The sequence below is a fragment of the Sus scrofa genome, chromosome 12 (assembly GCF_054392235.1).
Source record: "Sus scrofa isolate SSC_HxYL_T2T_F1_AM1 chromosome 12, Sscrofa_HxYL_maternal_Yorkshire_Landrace_v2.0, whole genome shotgun sequence".
In the NCBI taxonomy this organism is placed as follows: Eukaryota; Metazoa; Chordata; class Mammalia; order Artiodactyla; family Suidae; genus Sus; species Sus scrofa.
Genome location: NC_139394.1, coordinates 42,980,217 through 43,004,482, shown reverse-complemented (window position 1 = coordinate 43,004,482; position 24,266 = coordinate 42,980,217). Strand labels below are relative to the sequence as shown.

Sequence of the window (24,266 nt, the reverse complement as noted above, 5' to 3'; positions counted from 1 at the left end):
CTCCTGACAATATTTTTTCACACTTGAGTGAACACCCACTTCATCTCTCTGTCTCTCTCTTTCTCCTCTCTCCCTTTTTCCTCTCTCTCTCTCCCCCCCTTCTCTAACTCCACCTCCACCCCACCCCCATCCACCTCTTACACGTCTCAGGTCATGTCGCCGCAGCTCCGGTGGAAATAATAAGATATAAACCACGAGGTTGTTATTTGCATAGAAATAGCATGGAGCCCCAGGCAGCAAGGGAGAAGGACACAGGGATCATTTGTCTAAAATTTTAATGAAAACTTTTGCTGAGGCAGAGATTTTTTTAAAAACTTACTTTCTCTCTGCTTTTCTCTCTCCCCCCATCCCTGCTTTGACTGAACATAGTTGGATGTGGAGTGAAAGGGGTGACACTCCACATATCATACGCCCGTAATGCAGCAACATGTAAATTGTTTGCTCCTTTAATAGATATGAAGCTGGAGAGACACACATTCCCAACTTAATACATTGCATGTGCGCATCAAGCTTTTACGGCTCCACTCCATCTTAGCGCACACGTGACGTTGCCTGTCGTTAGCCGGCCTGGTTTTAATTACTTTAGCCCTTCCTCCCTTTTGCTTCCAAAGACTCCTCCTTTTTAAAGGATTTCTTTTTGTTGCCAACAGTAGTAACGGGTGTAGAAAATAGAACCATTCTGTCCATTTCTTGTTTTTACTTCCACGACTTCACTGTTCAGTTACACATCTTATTCACGGACCCCATCCTTTGCCACCCTGTCTTTTGTTCCAAAACCGGGAAATGCTCCCCACGTGTGTATTTTTATCTCTTTTCCTTGTGATCTCAGTATTTATGTTTTTTTCTTTCCTTGAATGTCTTGCTCTTTGCTGCCTGCAATTATTTGTAAAATATTCGAAATATTAAGAGTTGAAGAGAGATCCAGGGTCTGGGTTTTAAGTATTGCAGAAGCAGGTTTGACATTGACCTACAGGCACTGGATGGTGATTAGAGGCAGCCTGGATGGCTTTACTTGCAACTTAAAATCAAGAGCAGCTATCTGGCTTCTTGCTACCTCCTGGGTGGGCTGGTGATATCAGGGCCATTTTACAGGTGGGAAGACGAAAACAGTAACAAGTAAAGTAACTTAGTTCCACTGATAAAGATTAGAAGTACAAATAGAACGTGAACCTCACATCCCCAAGTTTCATTTAAGATGCTTAGTGTAGGAGTTCCCAACATGGCTCAGTGGGTTAAGAGCCTGACATAGTGTCCGTGAGAATTCGGGTTCAATCCCTGGCCTTGATGAGTGGGTTAAGGATCCCAGGTTTCTGTAAGCTGTGCCATACGTCGTAGATGTGGCTGGGATCTGGCATTTCTGGGGCTGTGGTGTAGGCCGGCAACTGCAACTGATTCAACCCCTAGCCTGGGAAGTTCCATATGACACAGGTGCAGCCCCCCACCCCCCCAAAAAAAACTTAGGAATTCCTATTGTGGCACAGTGGAAACGAATCTGTCTAGCACCCATGAGATCCTGGGTTCAATCCCTGGTCTTGCTCGGTGGGTTAAGGATCCAGCATTGCCACGAACTGTGGTGTAGGTCACAGACACAGCTTAGATCCCATGCTGCTGTGCCTGTGGTGTAGACTAGCACCTGTAGCTCTGATTCGACCCCTAGCCTGGGAACTTCCATATACCACGGGTGCGGCCCTTGAAAGAAGAAAAAAAAGCTTAGTGTCCACGAGGCCTGAAAAGAGAAAGTAGTCTGGTCATTTTACTTTTTGTCAATATGTCAAGAGAGAGATGACATAAGTAAGAGAAGATTCTCAGGGCCTCCACTATTTCATGTCACTCAAAGTAGCAGTGGATCATAGGTTCCGAGCTCTACACACTCCAGGCCGGGGTGGGCAGATCCTCAGGGTGCCTCACTGAGGGGTAAGGGCGGATGTGATGGACGGGACAGGCTACCCTGCTTGGAGGGAGTTGGGCTGGCCTAGAAAGGCAGCAGCCTCTGTGCTTGGGAAACTGGTTAAGATCCACCCTTAAGGGGCTGAGACAATTTGTGGAGCCATAAACTCCTAAGTCAAGGTGCCCTTGGACGTTTGCAGTGGCTCTGGGATCCACTTCCTCTCCTTTCCACGCCTCTTGTCCATTTCTGTGTGCTGTGCTCAAGGTGATGTCAGACGGCGGACGGGCAGGGAGGACCTGGTATTGGAGGAACACGGATGTAGATGAGAGCCTGCTGGTTCTCAGTCCACTACCCCAGACTTGGTGGAAGCTCTGTCTGTATGCCAGGAATCAGAATCTGTCCTCTGGACAGTAACTGCCTGTGGGAGCAAGGTGTGTGCCAGTGACTGATAGGTAAGATGATAGATTCATTCAAGAGGTGATATGTGATTTTTCTCATGGTATGCATGTTAAAGCTTCTGCTTTGGGGAAAAAAAAATATCTAATAATCTCATTCACCTTAGCAAGACCAGACTCTTATTTCCACTGAATCTACTAGAAAAAACTAAGTTAGATGATGCATGTGGCTAGGGCTGTATGTTAGATATAGGAGGCTAATTCTGCTAATCCTGCTTTTGAGATTTTGTATCAGTTGCTCTCTGGATCTCAGTTTCCACATATACATTTTAATGTATCTGCACAATGTGAAGTGTGCAGTTGTTGCCGACTCTGCTGGGCACAGTGTCAGAACTCCTGCCCAGAGCTTGTAGCACCAGAGGCCTGCACTGTACATTCCCCACCCTCACTGTGACTCTGATGCCCAGCGAGAGAGTCCGTCATGGAGGCTCCAGCAAGGAAGGCAGCATTGTAACTTTCACGTAACTTAAAGAGGTGGATTAGTTAAGAAACCCCAGATTTGGAGTTCCCTGGTGGCCCAGCAGGTTAAGGAGCCGATGTCATCACTCCTGTGGCACGGGCTCAAGTCCTGGTCTGGAAACTTCTGAATGCCACAGGTGTAGCCAAAAAAAAAAAAAAAAAAAAAAAAAAAAAAAAAGACTGCCCAGGTTTGATTCCAAGCTCTCCCACCTCTGAGTTGTGTGTACTCACCCCTTCCAGGGCACTATTGTATTAACTGTAAAACAGGAGCCTAAGAGTTCCTACCTACAGGCTCTTGTGAGGATTAAAGGAGTCGCTACAGGTAAATCACTGGCACTATTGTAGTCCTCCCTGAGATGCATTTAGAGTCCTTTCTCATTGCACCTCATTATCCAGGCCCTGGAAGGGAAATACAGACACAACATTCTCTATCCTTTCTGACCCTTTGAAGGCAAAAATCCTTTAGGAAAATGTTAGGTGCCAGTCCTCACTGTGGCAATGCATTCCTGTATTGACTTTTCCCAACAGATGTTATTTAAAGACGATCACACACTTTGGAAGGCCATTAACGTGAGAGGCACCCTGTTCAGTCCGGATAGGGTCGTATATGTGTCAGTCATCTGTCTGTGAGGGTCCCCAGGGACTTGTTGATACAATAGCCCATAATCACTCTAAGGATCAGGTCAGCAATTTGCATTTTTAAAAGTCCCTAACTACCTATTTTCACAATAGACAGGCCCCACACTCTCCAAGCTCCAGATGGGGTCGCTCTCCTTTCTAAAGAGGGTGTTTGAGGTTTGAGCTTCCCTTCCCAGCAGGCCTAGCTTCAGTGTGACGAAGGAGTTCTCTGCACTCCTTAGTTTTCAAGCCTCCCCCCACCACACACACAATATGGGCAGACTGGCCCCACTTGGGGGTTGTTTCATTTGTTTTTCATTTGATGTTCCTTGAGTTTGGTAAGAAACTGTACAGTTATGTTTGACTCCATCAGTGAGTCATGGTAATCTGCCAGCAGTCCCAGCCCAAGCTCTCCTGCCGAATTGCCAGTCAGGTGTCCCTTGCCTCTGCCTCTCTAAGAGCCTGTGTGGCCCTGGTGGCTGAGAGCCTCAGGACAGAGGGACCCACACAAAGATCGGTCCAGGGCTCCTGGATGAAGTCAAAGCTCTGAGGCTCTGCCTGGGCACTAAATAGAATAGAGACTCGGGAACTATCCTGCGTGACAGCCTTTTATAAAATCTGCTCAAACTTTTTGAAGTTACAGTGCCTTTAGATTAAAAATAAATAAATAAAAACAAAAAACTTTTGATTATTACTCTCCTTGCCATTTACTAGCAACTTTGGGCTCCAATATCTTTGGGGCATAATTTTCTTTTTGCAAAATACATTTCCCACTTTAAGGTGAGAAACAGAGGATCTCTTAATCGTAAATTGAATTTCTAGTGTTCTCTTACACTATTAAGGTGTATCTTGATTTGTAGCCACAGAACCTTGTTAGGGTGGGGCAGGGAGACAATAGACTGGGGCGGGGGTGGGGGCAGGATCTAAAAATGTGACTACATGTGAGAAAATTCTATGTTAGTGAGATTACATATCAGTGATATGTAATGTTATTACATATTAGCAAGATGAGGAATGAGAGGTGTTATGTACAACGATTAAAATTTTAGTATTTTGTTACTTATCCACATAACGGAAGAATAAATGCCACAAGGGAGTGGTGCTGGTGGTGCTGTTCATGATGTGGATGTAAATTGTAATTGTCGGGAAATGTTCTTCAAAAGTCCAACCACTCAACTGCTGTTTGAATTTCCTCTGTGACTCCGTCGCCAAATAGTGATGCTCGAAAAGCTCAACTGAAGGGCTCAGTACTTTTGAAGCCAATCCCTTTTCTCTTTTTTTTAAAGTTTAAATTCCCTGGAGTTCCCTTTGTGGCTTAGCAGGTTAAGAGCCTGACTAGTAACCATGAAGATGAGGGTTCCATCCCTGGTCTCGCTCACTGGGTTAAGGGTCTGGCATTGCCATCAGCTGAGGTGTAGGTTGCAGATGCAGCTTGGATCTGGTGTTGCTGTGGCTGTGGTGTAGGCCAACAACTGCAGCTCTAATTCGACCTCTAACCTGGGAACTTCCATATCTTGCAGGTGTGGCCCTAAAAAGAAAAAAAAAAAAGTTTATATTCCCCTTTAAAATTTTTTATTTTTTTACTTTTGGCCACGCCCATGGCATGCGGAAGTTCCCTGGGCCAGGGATTGAACCCACATCACAGCAGTGACAATGCCAGATCCTTAACGGCTAGGCCACCATGGTATTCTACAATCCCTTTTATCTATATAAAGTTCTTCCTTTATTTGGCTAAAGTCTGTTTCTCTGTATAGATGAACATATTCCTCTTAAAAAGTAGTGCTCAAAATTAACAGACTCCCAGTTTGATCGCCTAAGCCTGTGTAGAACTGAACTGAACCAGAATCTCTCCCATGTATTTTTACTTTCAGAATCTGGTCTTGTCTTGGAGTACCCATTGTGGCTCAGTGGTAACAAATCCAACTAAGAACCATGAGGTTGCGGGTTCAATCCCTGGCCTCACTCAGTGGGTTAAGGATCCAGTGTTGCCCTGAGCTGTGGTGTAGGTCGCCAACGCAGCTCGGATAAGGTGTCTACTGTGGCTGTGTCTTAGGACAGCAGCTGCAGCTCTGATTCAACCCCTAGCCTGGGAACTTCCATATGTCTTGGGTGCGGCCCTAAAAAGGAATCTGGCCTTGTCTCAAGAACAAATGTAGTGAAGATGAAAATATTCTTCAAAGACAGAAATTAGAGTCATAAATAATATTCTTCCCAACTCAAAAGATGAAGTGAGTCATAATTACTGCAGAAACAACTAAAACTAACCAGTCCGTAGTAGTGCTGTATGGAACCTTAGGGGTCTCCTGCACGGTGTCAAGCGAGGCTTTTGCACCTTTCCATCACCCTCCTTATTGAAAGTCAGGATCTTATACACGGTGTGGAAGATAGATGTTTTTGAGTGCTGTATATTTAGGTAATTGTGAAAACTCATTGTTTGGTGGTACTTATTTCAGGAATCAGTAAAGATGATGTAGACTGATACTCTAAACCCTAAGGGCACACAAACTGAAGGTAAAATGCTAGAATTTATTACCCTCTCAGCTCAGTGAGCCCTCTCTGGCTCACTTCATTCATGTGGACCTCCACTGTATCTCTGCCCTTCTCCAGAGCATCCATTCCAACCTCCCGGGTGGGGATGCTTCCTGAGGTTCTGTGGCATGAAGGTTCTCTGTACGTTCTGCCTCTAATAAAACATCCCTGGAGTTCCCTGGTGGCCTATTGATTAAGGATCTGGTGTTGTCACTGCTGTGTGGTGCAGGTTCAATCCCTGGCCCAGGAACCTCTGCCTGACGTGGGGCCAGCTAAAAAAAAAAACCTCCTCAAAACAAAAAACACTATCCCTGAGTTCAAGGTAAAGGTCCTCTGAGGACGGTGAGCACCGTGCCTTAGACCATTCTTTTTCCATTCAGTCACATGTTATTCCTTCTTAGGCTGGATTTTCCTCGCCTTTCTTTCTATACAGGTTCATAGCTCTGTCTTTGCAAATTAATGTTCCCTAGACGCTTTGCTGTTCCATCTATCCCTCCCCTCTCCCCTTAACCTTTCTCCTCCCCCAACCCCAGCCTGAAACCCAAGTAAATTAGCTTCTCACCCCTGCCCCCCAGTTTAAAAAAAAAAAAAAATCCCATACTCCTTCAGCAGTGTCTGCTCTTGGATTTGCAGTCAGCAGCCATCTCCAATAACCATCCGGCTGTCAGCTTTGCAGCTCCCCACTACCTCCCCCCTCCCCCATCACTCACCAGAGGAAAAAGAGAGCCAGAGCAAGAGCTTGAAATATATCATGCAATAGTGTATCATGAATTTGTTGTGAATCACAGCGGTGAAGCAGGTTTATTTATTTCTGAGACCTTAAATCAATACAAAGTAGGTCTCTTAGTTCTGAAGCTGGGATGGAGTGTGAAAAAATGAGCCCATTGTACTCTTAAAACTTTGGGGAAAGGAGATGACAGCTATATAATTCCATTTACCAGGCACTAGGGGCTTTAATGTGAAGGTGACAGGGAGCTCTTTGTGCATTTAGAGCACCATATCTTCTAAATAAAAGATCTGTAGACTTGATAGTGGAGCATAGCTCCGAGTTTAATAATCTCCAAGCATTAGACCGAGCCAATATGTTCCCAAGTCAGAGAGGTCCCCCCAAAACACTCATAAATTAAAAGTGCAAGAACTGCACACGTTGGTAGATTAGAAATGCAAGGACTTCAGTCTTCCAGGGGGAAGACAGACCTGGTCCCTGGCTGTGCACAGCCTGCTGTGTGAATATGATAAAGATGCGGGAAACGAGACTGTTTAGAAACCTGACTTCTGGCTGTTCATCATTCTCGGGAATGTCCCCCGTGCATGGATCCAGATCTGGTTATGTCCCCTCTCTTTCAGAGTGGGCCGTCTTCACACAGTCTAATCAGCTAATGTACACAGCCAGGAGTATTGAATTATGAAAGGAAAAGCTTTAAGAGCTGTTTAGATTGAACTATAGATGATCACGCCCAGGCCTCAAGTTTTTCTGGTTGATTTTTGACTAGCTCTTGATTTTTAAAATGTCTCAGTGTCTGGAACTTAAGCCCTTTAAAATATGTGCACATAGGAGAGATCAGTATTTATTAAGAAAAGAAGCACACTGAAATTTAACCAACAGCATGAGATATAAATGTGAGAAATCAAGTCCATTGGAACATGTAATCAAGTTTTGGGTATCTTCATTTTCTATCTAACCCTTTGATAAAATATTGCCTTTTCTCAACAGGTAAAACAGGTTTATGCAGCTCAGTAGAGCAACCCTAATATAATATGACTTTATAGTATATAGAGTTACTAGCTTAATTCTAGCCCAGGTAAGGAATTTTGAAAGACAAACCCAGTGTCTACACTGGGGAGAACTAAAGGGGGAGGAAAATTGAACCACTCGCTTTGGTTAAGGAAGATGCTACACGCTATAACACTAACAGGAAAGACTTCTTTTGCTTCTAGTGGTTCAGCTTGCTAAAAATACAAATCAGAGCTGAGTTTTTATAGAGCAGTGAGAATTAGGGCATTTCACCTGTGTTTACTGCATGCCTGTTGTGTGTGAATTTCTCTTCTTATGCTGTGGGCATACAAAGATGATTCCTGCTTTCATGGAGCTTAACATTTAGGTAAGACAATAACAGGCTTTTCATGTGTTCTAAGGGGAAAAATTAAAGTTCTGCCCACCCGATGTAAACGAGAAAATACAAACAGAGGGGCTGTAGAGATGAATAGTCAGTGTACTCCCAAGAAGCCAGGTCCCAGCAGGCAGTGAACTCTGTGTCTCGCCACTGGTGGGCACAGGCAGACAGTTACACAGGCATCTGCCTTCCAGTACCCACATACCTTCCCATATCCTATTCAGAAAAACCACTGGGAGGTGACTGGAAAAACAGGGACTTAGACACCACTAAAATAAAAATGTTTAATCTCAAAATACTAAGTATTGGTGAGGATGCAAAACAACTGGAGGTCTCCTGTGTGTTGGTGGGAATGCCACTTTGAAAAAGTTCACCTTTTTTAAAAAAAATAGTTACACACTTACCGTACAACCTAGCAGTCCTACTACTAGGTGTTTACTCAACGGAAATGAACATATCTATCCATACAAAAACCTGTGCGTGAATGTTTGCTTTAGCTTTATTCCTAATTGGCCAAAACTGGAAACCACCCAAATGTCCGTTCACAGGCAACCAGATGGACAAGATGTGGTATTTCCACAAAATGGAATACGACTCTGCAGTGAAAAAGGAGCTACTGCCGCCTCCCTCAGTACAAATGAATCTCAGCTGCCTTATGCTGGCTGAAAGAAATTAGATTCAGAAGGTTTCCATTTATATAACATTCTAGAAAAGGCAGCGTTGTTGAGTGGGAGACAGAATCGAATACAGAGGAAATGAGAATACCTGTGGGGCTGATGAAAACTTTGAGGGTGATTGTGATGGTGATCACATGACTATATAATATCAGATTTCATAGAATTGGACACCTAGAATAGATAATTTTACTATATGTGAATTATGCCGCAATAGACTAGACTTTAAAATTTTTTCTCTATTAGGAAGTAATCTATTGTCAGTATACTCAAGTCTGCAGCTAAATGAGCAATTGATAGTTCCCTGTGATGAGTGATTTCATTTGGCATCAGTTTTCACTCTGGAAACCTATGCCTTTTCTCATACATTTGACAAGTAAACTGTCCTGTGGTTCTTTTCTCTACCCCAATAACGTTCAAAATAAGTCTCCGTTCCTCACCCAGTCCATCTTCAAACGCTTATCATCCTCCTGCCGACTAACTCATTCCTCTGTTTGCTGTCCAGCTCAGCTGCAGAGATTTTCCCAGCGTCATTTCTGGCCTGTATCTCAGTTTCTTTTTGGCTAAATACCTTTTCTCCATGGGTGGCACAGTCCCTGTACTCCAGTTTATCCATCAGCAAACCTGATCACTTTATAATTTTGCTGCTTAGTCTTGCGGTGAATGGTGTTGAATCCAACCGTGGCTCAAGTCAGAGGTTTCCCATCCTGGGCCCGTTGTGTGTCACTGTGCCCCTTGCCTACCCCCAACCCTAGCCTGCCAGCTGCCAACGAGCTCCAGCTTGCTGGTGACAATAATGGCAGTAAAGGGAGGAGAGGAACTTAGAACCCTGTGTCTGTGTCTTAAGACCTTGTGTTTTGGAACCTCCAAAATATTCTTGGTCTCAGAGGCACTGGTCCTGTCTCCCTGGAGATTTAATTCCATTCACCCTTGGATATATTCCTGGAGAAACATTTACACTGTAATATGTGCTGCACCACTTAAAATTGTTAATTGGAGATTGAATTACTTGTCAGCTTTTAAAAATGTAGTCCTCTCAGGTCAGGGAGGAGGGTGTTAGCAGCTTGAGTAGATGAGCTATTGCATTTTTTCCTTGCCCTTCCTCTTTTCTCACCAGTCTCTCCCCCTCCCTTTTCCTCTCTCTCCTCCTTCCTCCTTTCTTTTGTCCCAGTTTTAACACCTCTTCCCTGTTCCTACTTTTTCTCCTCTCTCTCTTTATGCCTTAGCCAAACCTTTGTCAATATCCTGACAGGTCCTAGAGTGACTTTAATATCTAGAATCATGCATGAAGCCTGGTGATGACACTCAGGAAATTTACAGAACCCCTCCTCCAATTCTCTTGAGAATGGAAATATCCTAATGAGAAGGAGGATTGCAGCAAAGACACAGCTTGCGTCGCTTAATTCTTAGATGCAGGAGGACTTTCGTACACCCTGCTTCTTTAACTAGATTGCCCTGACCCACCAGGATTGTTTTAACGGGGGGAAGGTTGGCTAAATGGGGGGAAGGTTGGCTAAATGGGGGAAAGCGGCAGTCGATCTCATTTTTTATTACATCGATGTGCATCATTTTTCACATCTCTAGCGCATGATTGCAAATATTTGCTTATAAATCTGAGGGCCGCCAACAAACTGTATATATCAGGACAAAAGCAAATTTTTGAAAAAATTGCGCCACGTTGCATCTCTGAAACTTGGAAATCTCAATGCCCGTGTGGTGACAAACATCCTGACAAGTAAATACTACACTCATGCAGTCTTACACAGTGATTTCATTTGCGCAAACCTCACAATGCTGTGCCACTTCAGTCAAACGTCTAGAGCACTGGGGAAGGGAAGAACGTATTTATCTTGATCTCCAAAAAGGGATTTAAGGGCGAGAGCAGGCGGTATATTAGACTGTTTTCATTGCCTGTCAGCTATGGTAAACCTGAGCTGTCTGCAGTGTCTCTAGATAAGCAGCCACAGCAGCAGAGGCCTTCGCGTGTACCTATGACTACATTCATTTGGACTCCTGTGTATCTCAGAATTCCTAAAGGCGGTATAGCATCTTTTGTGGAACTTCTCACAATTGTGTTCTGCTAATCACTGGCTTTATGTGGTGCCCTTAATTCCCAGGCCTGCCAGCGGTAATGAATGAGTGCTAGATGAGGCTTAAGTTCACATGGAGGGTGGGTGAACACCTTCCTTCAGACTCAGCCCTTAGCTCTGTTGGCATGGGCACGCTTCAGCAGAGGCCCCGGAGATGGTCCCTGTTCCTGGTATTTCATGGTGCTCCCTCTCCACTTAGACCTGGGGGGGCAGGCAGCAAAGTGGGGCCTCGGGAGAGTCACCTCTGTTTGAATGGTTCCTATGTTTAAATGGTTGTTGATGCTCATTGGGCAGATAAAGTTCGTATTATGCAGTATAAAATGTGGGAAGAATAATTTCAGAAAGGGAGCATGGCAACTTGATTCATATAAGAATGCGTATGGGAGTTCCCATCATGGTGCAGTGGTTAACGAATCCTACTAGGAACCATGAGGTTGCAGGTTCGATCCCTGGCCTTGCTCAGTGGGTTAAGGATCCGGTGTTGACGTGAGCTGTGGTGTAGGTTGCAGACATGGCTCAAATCCTATGTTGCTGTGTCTGTGGCATAGGCTGGCGCTACAGCTTTGATTAGACCCCTAGCCTGGGAACCTCCATATGCTATGGGAGCGGCCCTAGAAAAGGCAAAAAGACCAAAAAAAAGGAAAAAAGAAAATAAAGAATGCATATGTCCAAGTTGCAGGGGTGGGGGCAGGGGGAAGCTGATGAAGGAAGCTCACAAAAATGTTATCTCGATGAGGGTTGTTTCCCCCAGGTTTTTCTGTAGAAGGTTGATAGAGCAGCAGATTGAAGAAGAAAACAATGGTTCTGTCTATGTGGGTTCTTTTCTTTGCAATCCTAGATGCTCATCAGAGTTCACTTAACTGGCCCAACAGGATCATTTCAGAATTAGGCAGGATGGATTTTTGTCCTCACCCAGAGTCTGCTTCTGCAGTTGGAGCTTTTGTTGTGAAGTAGTCTAAAATCATTAAAACCACTTGAGTCAGCAACAACCCCTATAAATCAGGAGCTATTGTGTGCACCCTCATTTTCCTGGTGCGTGCTCCAAACACACAGTCACTGAAGATGAGCTGGAGGCCCCTGCCTTGTCTTCACCGGCTGTTGAGTAGCTGTGATTGTTAGCGTCTGTTCGTGGTGAGTGAAGCAGGTTTCACTTTTGAATGTCCTTCCCCCCCTCCCCCCCCCAAACCTCCTGTGAGAAGGCTCATCAGAGAGAGCACTTCGGATACTCTGTTCCTCTGTCCTATAATTTTTATCTTGAATTCCCTAATTAAGTGAATCTTACACACAACAATCATTTCTTTAGCCCAGGGTAATGTTCTCAGTTGTGGTAAAACCTGGGTTTCTTTCTGAACCCAGAGGAGAAGAAATGGAGAGAGAGGCTGCCTTTTCAGAACAACGCCAATGCAGCAGAACCTGAGTTTCCACGAGTAAAGGGAAGGGAATGCTAAGTTATTAAACTTGGGCTCCTTCGGTCTCTTGTGAGTTTGTAAGAATGTGGGGTGACATGGGCAGAGGAGGCAGCCTCTGTCTCCCCCTCTGAAATGAGGGGCAGAGACAGCCCGGGAAGGTGCATTTGAACAGCTGAGCAGTCCTTTTTCTGAGGTGGCTCCTTCGCAGGTCCAGTACTGATTCCAGAGAGGTGTGGGCTTCTGAGTGGTCGGACATGGTCAAGTACTGGAGATGTATCATGGGAAAGAAAACAGCGTTTCTGAGTAGAAAATAACCCAGCCCTTGCTTTGAGGCAGCAAGGAGTTCTTGGCTCCTGACATAGTGTCAGATATTCAGGGTCAGTGCTGTGTCTCCTTTTTATTTCTTTTTCCCCTTTCCAATTTTATTTTAATAATTAAGAATACTGCTGATCATACGGAATGACTTCTGGCAGAGAGGCAGTCTGTCCCAGAAGGACCAGTTGTGGGCCATCGGGTTTATGACGTCCATAAAACCGGAGCCAGAGCAGAGCATGGCCTCCCTGAGTGACAGGGTTTCTGCCTCTGCCAGCCCCCCCCCATCTGACTGCTGTGAACGTTTGTTTGGGGTTGGTTTTTCGTATTGTTTCCCGACGCATGTGCGAGTGTGCATGTATGCACACATTTAAAGATAGAAATGAAACAGGTATGTAATGCCCTCTGCCTGTTAGAAAGACTAAAGCCATAAAAATAACAAACGGCGTGTATTTGCTAGAATGTCAAAGTTATGAGTTTATTTTGTAATGATGTGCTCCTGCCTTCATGAGGTAAACTGGCCGTGGCGGAGGTGTTATTAGTAATATGGACTCAGTGGAGCAGAAAGCCTAGTGACCGAGAGATCAGTGTATCCGTCAGGGAGAGGGCAAATGGAAAGAGACAGCAGGAGAATGAGAAAAGAGCCGCGGTGCCTGGGCTGAGATTAAGGACAGACCGAGGGGCGGGTGGGAGCCCACTGGTCAGGTACGGTCTCCCGTGTTGCGGGGGCTCCCTCAAACGAGCTGCCGGCGTGCTGCTCAGCTCAGGGCTGCCTGCAAAGGCTTGTCCTCTGCTTCTTCCTTAGCAAGGAAAGCAGTAATCTGAGAGCAGTTTGGCTTCCCATAGGCCTTTCAGAGGGGTCTCTGCCGCCCTTCCTGGCCGAAGTTAAATGGAACCCAGGCCAGCTGGGTCACCCTGAGGCCATCGCTTTGGTCACCACCTTCCTTGGCCTTTGGAGGTCGTGAGGCAGAGGAACCTCTCACAGCTCCTAACAAGAAGGGGCTAAAGGGGAACACACAGGTGGAACTGGCTCGTCTTTCATTTATTAGGTTCCCCCGAGAGACTGAAATGAATAAACTTAGCGCGGAAGAAATTCTGTGTTGTGGTTATTCTCTAAAGGAGGAGGGAAAGGGAAAAGAAAAGGTAAAATACAGTAAGCGCTCCGCAGCTGTTTAGAGCTCTCCAGGGCTGCCAGAGATGACTGGCAATTACCACACACTCAGCAGTTTGCAATAGTCACTGATCAGGCTGCCCAGCTTCCATCTGCTGGGTCAGAAAACCTCCCTCCCCGAAAGAAATTATTAAGCAATCTTCAAGGGAAAAAGAAACCCTACAATTTTCAAGTCGAAGGATATTTTTTTCTTCCTTTTTTTCTTTTTAAAGGAAACTTTATGGTCTCCAATAGCAGGCGCCCTTCAACCTCACGAGGCTTAAACTCCTCCAGTAGATACGCCAGGGAATCCTGAATCCCCTGGAACCCTGGGAGGGAAGGACACAGGAGAGGTGGGCTTGGGTAGAAATCACTGCCCCAGCACCCAGCACACAAAGAGGGCTTTAGCTTCAAAGGTGCATGTATGTATCATGAATTGCTTCAGGATTTTGCTCTAAAAATCAAAGGTAAAGGGGAAAAGTAACCCTTAAAGAAACAAGGAGCTCAAACCTCACAGTGTTTCTTTAACTGAGACTTGTCCCTTGAGATTGTCACAAGACAGGTGCGTTCCCTCCTTTGTCCGTACACGCAGCACCCCCGCCAGGCCTGCAGACGATGACGTAGCCTGTGTCTCAGGGTCCCAGCTTCACTCACCACTGTGGTTTCAGCTCAGAGTCAAGTATGCCACGTGTATCTGTGGCAGCTAGTGGAGAGAGAGCGGCTTGCTGGTGTTTAAATTGCAACTGAATATGTGATGATTGTTTAAAAGCCTTTTTTGTTTTCTAAATTTTCTTTTGGGGATAAAAGGTCCAGATAATCCTTCAACACATCCCACGGAGGCTAGCAGCTCTGTGTCATGGAGGAAAGAATCCATTTTAGTGGGAACTACGAAATAGACTTGGCCTTTATTTCTGCCTGAACGAATGTCTTTTCTCTTGCTTGTTTCTCCAGGTTCTCGGGAGGGAGGTGTACACCTCCAATAACCAGCTTGGGGGCATCCAGATCATGCACAACAATGGGGTCACCCACAGCACCGTCTGTGATGACTTTGAAGGGGTGTTCACTGTCCTGCACTGGCTGTCTTACATGCCCAAGGTGAGCCCGTCCTCCCGACACGACAGAGCCCATAGGACCCCGCCTTTCTGCCCCTGCACTTCTTTGTGGTAGAGGAATTTGTGACAAAAAGTTCTCTGAAAACCGTTGATTTCTTTTTTTTTTCCTTAAAGCCATCTTTTGCCTGTTTAAGACACCTTTGGATTTCATTGGTTAGGCCCCTTTTATTTCCTTTCCTTTCCTTTTCCTTCCTTCCTTCCTTCTTTTCTTTTCTTTGTCTCTCTCTCTTTAAGGCCACACCTGGGGCATATGGACATTCCCAGGTTGGGAGTCCAATGGGAGCTGTAGTTGCGACCACAGCCACGCCAGATCCAAGCCATGTCTGCAACCTACACCTCAGCTCACGGCAACACCAGATCTTTAACCCAAGGATTGAACCCGAGTCCTCATGGATACTAATCAGGTTCCTTACCTACTGAGCCACAACAGGAATTCCAGTTAGGCCCCTTTCTGATGATTTCCAGCCACAATAGCCTTCATGTCCCAGCATATTTTTTTCTGTTTTGTGTTTGTTTTTTAATTATTAAAGTATAACTCATTTACAATTGTTGGGCCAATTTCTGCTGTACAACAAAGTGACCCAGTCATACATACATGTATATGTATATGTATATGTATATATGTGTGTGTGTGTGTTTGTGTGTGTGTGTGTGTGTATAGATCCTCTTTCTTATATTATCCTCCATCGTGGTTCATCCCAAGAGACTGGATATAGTTCCCTGTGCTGTGCAGTAGAATCCCAGCATTTTAAGGCTCCTTCTCCACTGTGGACCTTCTCCTCTGAAATAGGTAGCCATCCCTCTGGGGAGCCTCCCAGAAAGCCTGGGCACCCTGGAATCAAGGGTCAGAACGCACCACTTTGTGCCAGGCTCCCACGTGAAACTTGAGAGCTGCCTCAGGCTTGGCACGCAGTTGAGGTGCTTCCAGCTGATGGCTGGGACTAATGAGTGTTATCCCAGATGTGAGCCCTGCTGTATTTGTCTCTAACGATTGATGCTGGGTTGGAGTTATTCACTGATGACTGTGCTCTTTCCCTCCCAACCTCCTTTTAGAGCGTATGCAGTTCAGTTCCTCTCTTGAATTCTAAGGATCCTATAGACAGAGTCATCGAGTTTGTTCCCACGAAGGCTCCGTATGATCCTCGATGGATGCTGGCAGGCCGTGCTCACCCAAGTATGTATATGTTTGAGGCTCTGTGGTACCCTGGCTCTCCGGCTTTCATTCTTCCTTTCACTTGCTAACCAATTCCTGCACCACAGTGTATGGCAAAGAAAACAGAGCCACTAAGGTACCTGGGGACAAGGGAAATAGCTCTCTGAAGAAAAGGTAGAAAATCCTTCAGAAACAAAGGAGAAATGAATGAAATGAAGTTTACAAATCAGCCGCTGAGTCCTAAGCCCTGCGGTCTCTAATACATCTCTTCTCTCTGTTCTGTTATTAGAGCACTTATTACTTAGTGGACTCAAGGACTTTACAGCGGTTAAATATAAGCCATAAAGGCATAGAATTATAGGACCAGAATCTTCAGCCATCTAGTCTCTATAAATGGAGATTAATCACATCTGTTTTAGGAAAGGCCTTTGAGACATTTTGGTGCAGGTGACTGCACTCTTCCCAGCAGGCTGTTGCTGGACACCCACCCTGCACGCACCCTTCTGCTCTTAAGATTTTGGTAATATTATTGACTTATGCTTTAGTTATTAATGTAAGATTACTTGGTAAGATCTTTTATTCATGCAGAGATTGTCCAGAACTTGTAATTTGATAGCTCTGTCAAGTGAGAACAAGCCCTTCTTCTGTGTTTATCTCATATGTGCCCCTGTCTTGAAGCTGATTTTATCAAACCTAAAAAACCAAAATAGGGAGTTCTCTTGTGCCACAGCAGATTAAGGATCTGGCATTGTCACTACAGCAGCTCAGGTTGCTGCCCTGATACAGGTTCAGTCTCTGACTCAGCAACTTCATGCCATGGGCGTGGCCAAAAACAACAACAAAACAAAACCCCCCAAAATGGGAAAATGAGAGCTGAGGCAAATGTTCATTCTTGTCTGTCAGTCCATTTTGCCAATTTTAACAATCCTTATTTAACAGGAGGTTCTTTCGTGAAGCCCCCAATCTCCCTGCTACAATTTGAATCTGTTTTTTCAGTCTTTTTGAGAAAGTGTGTGTGTGTTCTTTTTTGCACTTTTATCCCAACTCTCCCCTCCCTCCGCCAAAAGGTTATATCCAAAGTAAGAATGGAATGCAAAAAATAATCCATTAAATTTAAGAGTCATTGTGATTTTGTTGAAAGAGAAAGAGGTCTTCCTAAGGAAGACTTAGTAAACCTTTGTGGGTGCCCGCCAAGTCAGGTGGGACTATAAAGCACTGCCTTATATGCTATCATATTTGGGCTTACTGCTTCTCAGAGATAAAAAGAGATCACCATTTTATAAGCTCAGAGAAGTTAAGTGATTTGTGCAAGGTCACACAGCTAATATTTTGGAGTTGGGCTTAATCTGAAGCCTAACGATAGATAGGGTAGAAAAATCACCAGAGGAGGGTTGATTTTAATTTTAAAATGTTACCTGTTGTCCTTAATGCCTTTTTTTGTTATTCTTAGTAAAACTGAATTGTTTCTCTTACAAGGCCCAAAATATCACCATAGTGATCTTCTCCTTATCTCTCATGTTTTTAATACCAAGATTTATGATAAGAGCTATGAACCGAAGATACCCATCAGCCTTAAAATCCAGGACTTTTTCTGGAAGAATTCAGATCAAGACTTAATAAATGGTCTCCTGGGAATTACGGGGAGCCATGTAGCTGGCTTCTGAGTTCTGCACCTGAACTGAACCTGACCTGCTCTTTGCAGGTCCAGTAAAGCCCACCTACAATAGCCATAGCCCACCAGTTACCCCCCTCCCTCAGTCAACATTGATGGATTTATAGCTTTCCATTTTGAAATGAATTCTGTAGTTGCAAATCATTATTACTGAAGTAAGAACCATAAAATGATCCAAGTTAAAATTTCAATATCCTGATGCACTTAAAAGTTGGTTTAGAACCTTCATCAAAATTTGAGCCCTCTGTCACGGGGTGAACAGGTTGTGTGTGTGTTGTGTGTAGGTGGGCATTATCCTGGCTGTTATTAATGAGATCCACAGAATAAAATGAATTTGTGATAAACTAAGTTTTCTGGGTTTTGGATAATATTTTTTCATCGATGCGCTAGCAATTCATCCTGCTGTCTCTGTGCAGCTAACACTCGCTCCCAAATCGAGTGACTTCAGATTTTAATTTAGTGGAAGCGTTAAAGAAAGCAGATGATTCCCTGTGATAAGTTAAAGCAGATATCTTCTAGGTGAAAAGTTAAAGTCATTTATTAGAAGAGATAGTACCGTGATATTCTTCAAACTGACGCCCAACACGAGACCAGAATCTAAACGATCAGCTTTAGGCTCATGATCGAGAGATAATTTTGAAATGGATGATCACATTTTACACCGGGGCCATAGAGGCAAGGAATGTAGAACACAGTAATTACAAGTTTAGTCTTGATAAAACACTCTCCATCCTGGTTAAGTCAGCAGAGGTTAGCTTGCTTGGATCTCCACTTTTAATTGGTTTTGGACTGGGGTTTTTAGGGGGCGGAGGGCCACGTTCAAATTAGAAGATTCACTGAGAAACCGTGAGCCGAGAGGGCAAGCTAGGAAACAGTTATTTGCAGAAGCTTTTATGGGGCCATGGTCAAACATGGATACCTGTGGAACAAGTTTTTTTTTTTTTTTTTTTTTTTGTTTAAACTAAGGTGTTGAAAGTTATGTACCTTGCCGGTGAAGGAAATTCTGGGTGCAAGGGAAGTTAATGACATCAAGTGTGTGCATCTGAATCATTATATTTTCAATACCTGTCAAGAGCATAAGCGGCTTGGCCCTTTCTTCTAGTAAGATGACACTTTGTTAGCAGTAAATAAAGCAGATGTGTCTTACTGCTTTTCTAGCAGAGAGGCTGAGTCCCTCTTCTTTTCCCCAAATTTGGGTCTTCATCTGATCATTAATATTTATCATTTGGCTGTCTTCACCTTTCCATTAAAAGAAAATCAGTGGAATCAAACAAAATTGTAAGCTAAGTTTTAAACTAGAAATAGATATTTTGAAAACATCTTTAATGACTTGGCTGCCTTTTGACAAATGTTTGTGGTGTTTTGAAAAAAGCCAGATTATTTATTTAAAAGCCTGCAAACCCTCTCTGCTAGCTGAACCCCATCGTTTAACAATAAATGATGCTTTTGCTGATAAATGATTCTTTTTATTCAGACTAGCAAATGAAATAGGAGATGAGGTCTGAAGGCAGATGAACATTCAGATGAATGTTTCCATCTATTACAATACGGTTAGAAACAAAAACAAACTCCCCCAAATAATCCCCCCAATCCAGCCTTCAGTTTGCCAGTTCCAGTGTATTTTTGGTGAATTGACCAACTTGATTGTCTGCTTTCTTTCTTTCCCTTCCGTAGCCCAGAAAGGTCAGTGGTTGAGTGGATTTTTTGACTATGGCTCTTTCTCAGAGATCATGCAACCCTGGGCGCAGACCGTGGTGGTCGGCAGAGCTAGGTAAGTAAGAGCTCTTTTGTTTTGGAACCTTTTTTTCCCCTCCCAACTAAAAACAAGAGAAGAAATGGCTATATAGGTTGTTTAGTTAGGGGTGTTTTGTTTTTCTGATGGTTTTGTTTGTTTGTTTTTTTACCAATAATGCTCGCTTTATCTAAACTTTCTCAGAATACTGGATTACAGCCATGCCCGAGGCGGCATAACTAGATCACTGGTTCCCAGTGGTCACTCCAATGACACATTTAACCTGAAATCTGATTTTGGCAGCATCTCCTTTTCACGATTCTGAGAGAGAAGCTCTTTGGGGGCTGTAACGCCCAACCGCAATAGCTACAGCTCACCAGTCACCCTCTCTACCCCCCAGAGACCAATTTCTTTCAGCAGTAGGTGCCAAGTGGATCAGACTCACCTCCTTCTCTAGGTAACCCACCCACCCAAAAGTTCTCTGTAACTGGGAAGAAGTTTCTTCATGGCATAAAGATTATTTAAGTCATGGAGTTTCTGTGGTGGTGCAGTGGTTAATGAATCCGACGAGGAACCATGACGTTGCGGGTTTGATCCCTGGCCTTGCTCAGTAGGTTAAGGATCCAGCGTTGCCGTGAGCTGGGGTGTAGGTCGCAGACGCGGCTTGGATCCTGCATTGCTGTGGGTCTGGCGTAGCCTGGCAGCTACAGCTCTGATTAGATCCCTAGCCTGGGAACCTCCATGTACCGCAGGAGTGGCCCAAGAAATGGCAAAAAGATACACACACAAAAAGATTATTTAAGTCATAAATGCACCATACCGGCTTATCATCAGATTTGAATTGCAAAGAAAAAAAAAGTTACCCTGAAACAGGAGTGAGTGAAATAAGCCAGGATAGGTTGCAGGGATACCTCTATTTTTCAAGTGGGAAATTGAAGTTTCTATTAAATTTTAATACCCACTCTAAGAAGTGCTTCACTCAACAGCGGGCTCTGCACGAAATAATCTGCTGCGCCCGCTGTAACGAGCACCTGCCAAGGCTGATCTCAATCTGGCTCTGCATTGCAGACACACGCCGCCCTGGGAACCCCCATCTGGGGCTCCCCTTCCTCCAGGGGGCAATCCGTCTCCCTTATCTCAGGGAAAAGTGGCACCTGCTCAAGATTCTCAAACACGCCACATTGGGTTGAGATTTAGAATCCAGCCTTGAAAATAATTCTAGGCTCTGTGGTTCTCTTCGTCTGGCAGGTCAGCACGCCCCATGCTACCGGTGACAAGGAGCCATCAGATGGGAAACCCCACAGGCGGGACCTTTCACGGTGGCCGTGAATAAGAGTCAGCCTGTAGTCAGCCCTGACTGAGACTCCCAGGGACTAGCCCCTGTTCCCTCTGGCATCTCAGGGGTTTTGCCTCGTCACGGGCTTCTGAGTCAGTGAGGATTGTTCTTTGTGCTTGGCAGAATTCCCCCTGGGAAGGTGGAGGTGGGGGCTGCGCAAGAGAGAGAACACCCCCGCCCCCTGAACCAGGACCTGTGGGTTTGCTATAGTCTTCACAGGTCACCAGGACCAACTTTTTTGAGAAAGTGTTTCTCATTTATTCTGCTTCAGTTTTCCCATCTGTTTAAAAAAAAAAAAAAAAGTGACTGATTTTCAGTCTCAGAAAGCCAAACCTTTGTTAAGGTCTTTAAGATCCTCCCATGGGAAATAAGAGAATAACGCTTTACACTTATGATTGGAAGACGAGGGACTGTTCTGGGAGCAGGATCCGTCCAGCTTGGCTTTGGTTAGCCCTGCCATTGTTTATTGCAACACTCAACTCTGACTTCTTTCTTTCTTTCCATCTGATGAGTTCTGGGCTTCTTACTCCATACACTCACAAGTATATAAAACACAAATGGAGCTAGCTTCTTTCAAAAGCAATGGCATTTCAAGAAATAAATATAAATGTATTCTTCTGGGATTGTTACTGTAAGTGCTGCCAAAACTCATCTTTGGTATGTATGTTTGGAATATGTGTGCTATTGGCTGTAAATTGTCTTTTATTATTCCATGGCACCTTGTCCAGGGACACACTATAAAACAAGATGTAGCATCTTCATGTGCTAGCCTGATAAAATTTATATGAAGTATAATAGAAAACAGAAGTTGTTCTGAGCTGTTTTCAAGTTCAATAAATAACTGTAATAATCGGATAAAGATGTTCTTTATTAGGTCACATGGGCCCTAATATATAAGTTATAAGTTACCGATTTAGGGTGGCTTTTGCAATTACAAGTTTCCAGTTGGATTGTTAATCATTGTGAACAGAAATATTTCTAAACCCTCCTGTGTACCTTCTGCTCGTTGTCTGGTTGTCTAGAGGGCTTTTGATTCTGATTCAGTGCAGGCAAGTGACTGGGGGCTGGGTGGTCCCCACTCAGACCCCCGTCAGACCTTTGGTGATAACAGGAATCCATTTCCAGTACCCAGTGTAACAACCAAAGCCATCCTTCATGGAAAAGTTTGTTAGGGAGATGCTCTGGGGAATGAGAGACGGTCACCCATTCCAGTGGGTGCCGCTGAGGAGGTGAAGAGTGACTGACTCACCCTGTCCCTTGCAGGCTCGCTCACACTCACCTTCTTATCCTCTTCCTGGTTTTTACTAGGAAACCTTTATGAGGACCAGGTTTGGGAGGGTGTCATGGGTGCAGATGCAGAGCCTTTGAGTTCTTGAACAGTCTTTTAAATTAACGGAGTATGTACACTAATTAGAGCCTCCCAGTATAGATCACTAGTTCCTCCAGAATCACTTCCGAAGGTCTCCCTGTCCCAGTGCTCTTTTCCGACGGAGGAGAAAGTTAAGGGGTTGTTTAACCACATGTTGACACACCCGTGCACTCCCAGTAGTGAGCGTGCTTGTACCCTCACATCTCATGGATCCACATTATGAGTCCTTCCTAGAAAGTTACAGCTCTGTCCCAGCAATGACGTTTCAGGTTCCTACTGCCTTTCAAACCAGTCCCTTCCGTCCTCACCACAGACATGCTGTGAGGTGAACTGAGAGATTTCACTTGGCAACCACAATGATGGTTGTGTGTGTGTGTACGCAAGATCTCACACACATACTAGGCTATTGGTCTAAATGCAGAGGCTCCCCTGGTACAACCCTTCGTTTGAATTTATCCTGTGGTGGGGAATAGGAGTGAGTCTGAGGCCAGTTTCCGTCCATATTTACCAAATTCACCATATTTACCGAATCTGCAGAGTAATGTTTTACCCCCGGAAGGGTCACATTTCCTCTGACTCTCTATTTGTTTGCACTTCCCCCTCCACCCGTGTCTTGATGTGGGATTGGAAAATAAATGACTAGCAGTACTGTTGACATCCCTTGGGTTCTCACGCAGCTCATTTTTTATCAGGCTAGGAGGAATACCCGTGGGAGTAGTTGCCGTAGAAACCCGCACAGTGGAACTAAGTATCCCAGCTGATCCTGCAAACCTGGATTCTGAAGCCAAGGTAGGTCACCTGGAGCCCCCTGAGCCCTGTGCTTGGGGCTGCATCCCCCCTCTGCAGAGCCGTGGAGGTACTGGGAGCGTGGCAGACCACCAGCCTTAGAGGAAAGGGCAGCCAGCAGCCTTGAGTGATTTCCAACCATCATGTGCTCGCTTTTAAGATGACTCTCAATGGACTGCAGGCTAAATTCTGCCTGAAAAATTAAATGGGCCTTTCCAGCGGTCTCGTTGATGGCTAGGAAACAGTCCCCTTTTATCGGGTATGTGGTATTACAGAAAGGCAACTGAGATGACACTGGGGGGCTCCTTGGTCCCCGGGTCTCTCAAGTCACACACCGAAGAGCTACTCCTGGAATTCAGAAGCAGGTCTGCCCTAATGCCACACATGAAAGCCACAGCCCATCCTTTTTAAAAGGATGGATTAGGTTTTGCTGTCCTGACAAGATCCAGAAAATGAGGGGGAGAGGGCAGAGGAGGGTTTGCTGCAGGGACACCTCAAGTGCCCTTGACCAAGCACAGGCCAAGGAAGCTGTGAACACAGGGGTGAGAGCTCATGCGGATGGTCCAGGAGGCTTGCTTGGAGTTGTGTCGTCAGTTTGCTTACAGTTGTCCTGGGAATCCTAGAACGAGCACTCCTCAGGCTTGGTTCTTCCCTTGGAAGCAGTGAGGGTCCCCCTTTGGACCAAAGAGGGGTCTGGAATCAAGACAAGGAGTGATACTGAACACAAAGAGCCAGGGCCCTTTCTTTCTTTCTTTCTTTTTTTTTTTTACTTCAAAGATGATCTTCCTGATGGACAACTGTTTTTGTTTAGTCTGATTTTGAGTTTTTGACAGTAAAGCCTTGTTCTCTTATAGAGATTCCCCTTCAATGAACTGTTGCTCATTAAGTGTCTTCCTCTTTGGCTTTTCCCAATAGATAATCCAGCAGGCCGGCCAGGTTTGGTTTCCAGACTCTGCGTTTAAGACCTATCAGGCCATCAAGGACTTCAACCGCGAAGGGCTGCCTCTAATGGTCTTTGCCAACTGGAGAGGCTTCTCCGGGGGGATGAAAGGTGATTGACCTGGCCCTGGGCTGTGCTGGAGGGAGGGAGGGTTTATATTGGGCAGAGCCTGTGGGTATCCTGAGAGCCCATCACCCCAGGCTTTGGGAGGATTATGCTCCCTCTGAGATATTTCTTGAGTTGTAACTTGAATGGGAAAACTCAATATGTTTTACAAACCCTTGCAAAATTTCAGCACAATCTACTAGTGTTAGCTAGGTGGGCTGCTGCTGTGGACTTGGCTTTCGCAGGTGAGTGATGGACTCTTCTGACGGCCCTGGGGAGATAGGATTCTACTGGTCTCTGTCCTGCTTTTCTGGGCAGACTCTTTGTTGGTGTTACTCTTTACTGCTCTGCAGTGACCCAGCC

At 44.9% G+C, this 24,266-nt stretch overlaps 1 protein-coding gene across 41 annotated transcripts in view; it reads left to right on the top strand.

Moving 5' to 3' along the window:
* Positions 1-24,266, top strand: part of ACACA (acetyl-CoA carboxylase alpha) — a 293,326-nt gene that overhangs the window by 235,469 nt on the left and 33,591 nt on the right. For all 41 annotated transcript variants that reach the window (XR_014820335.1, XR_014820333.1, XR_014820334.1 and 38 more), the window contains 5 exon segments: positions 14,650-14,793; positions 15,864-15,984; positions 19,310-19,406; positions 22,765-22,861; positions 23,774-23,909. Coding sequence is in view for 34 of the 41 variants with exons in the window: in XM_084982960.1 (XP_084839086.1) it covers positions 14,650-14,793; positions 15,864-15,984; positions 19,310-19,406; positions 22,765-22,861; positions 23,774-23,909 (595 nt within the window). In the remaining 7 variants the exon portion in view is untranslated.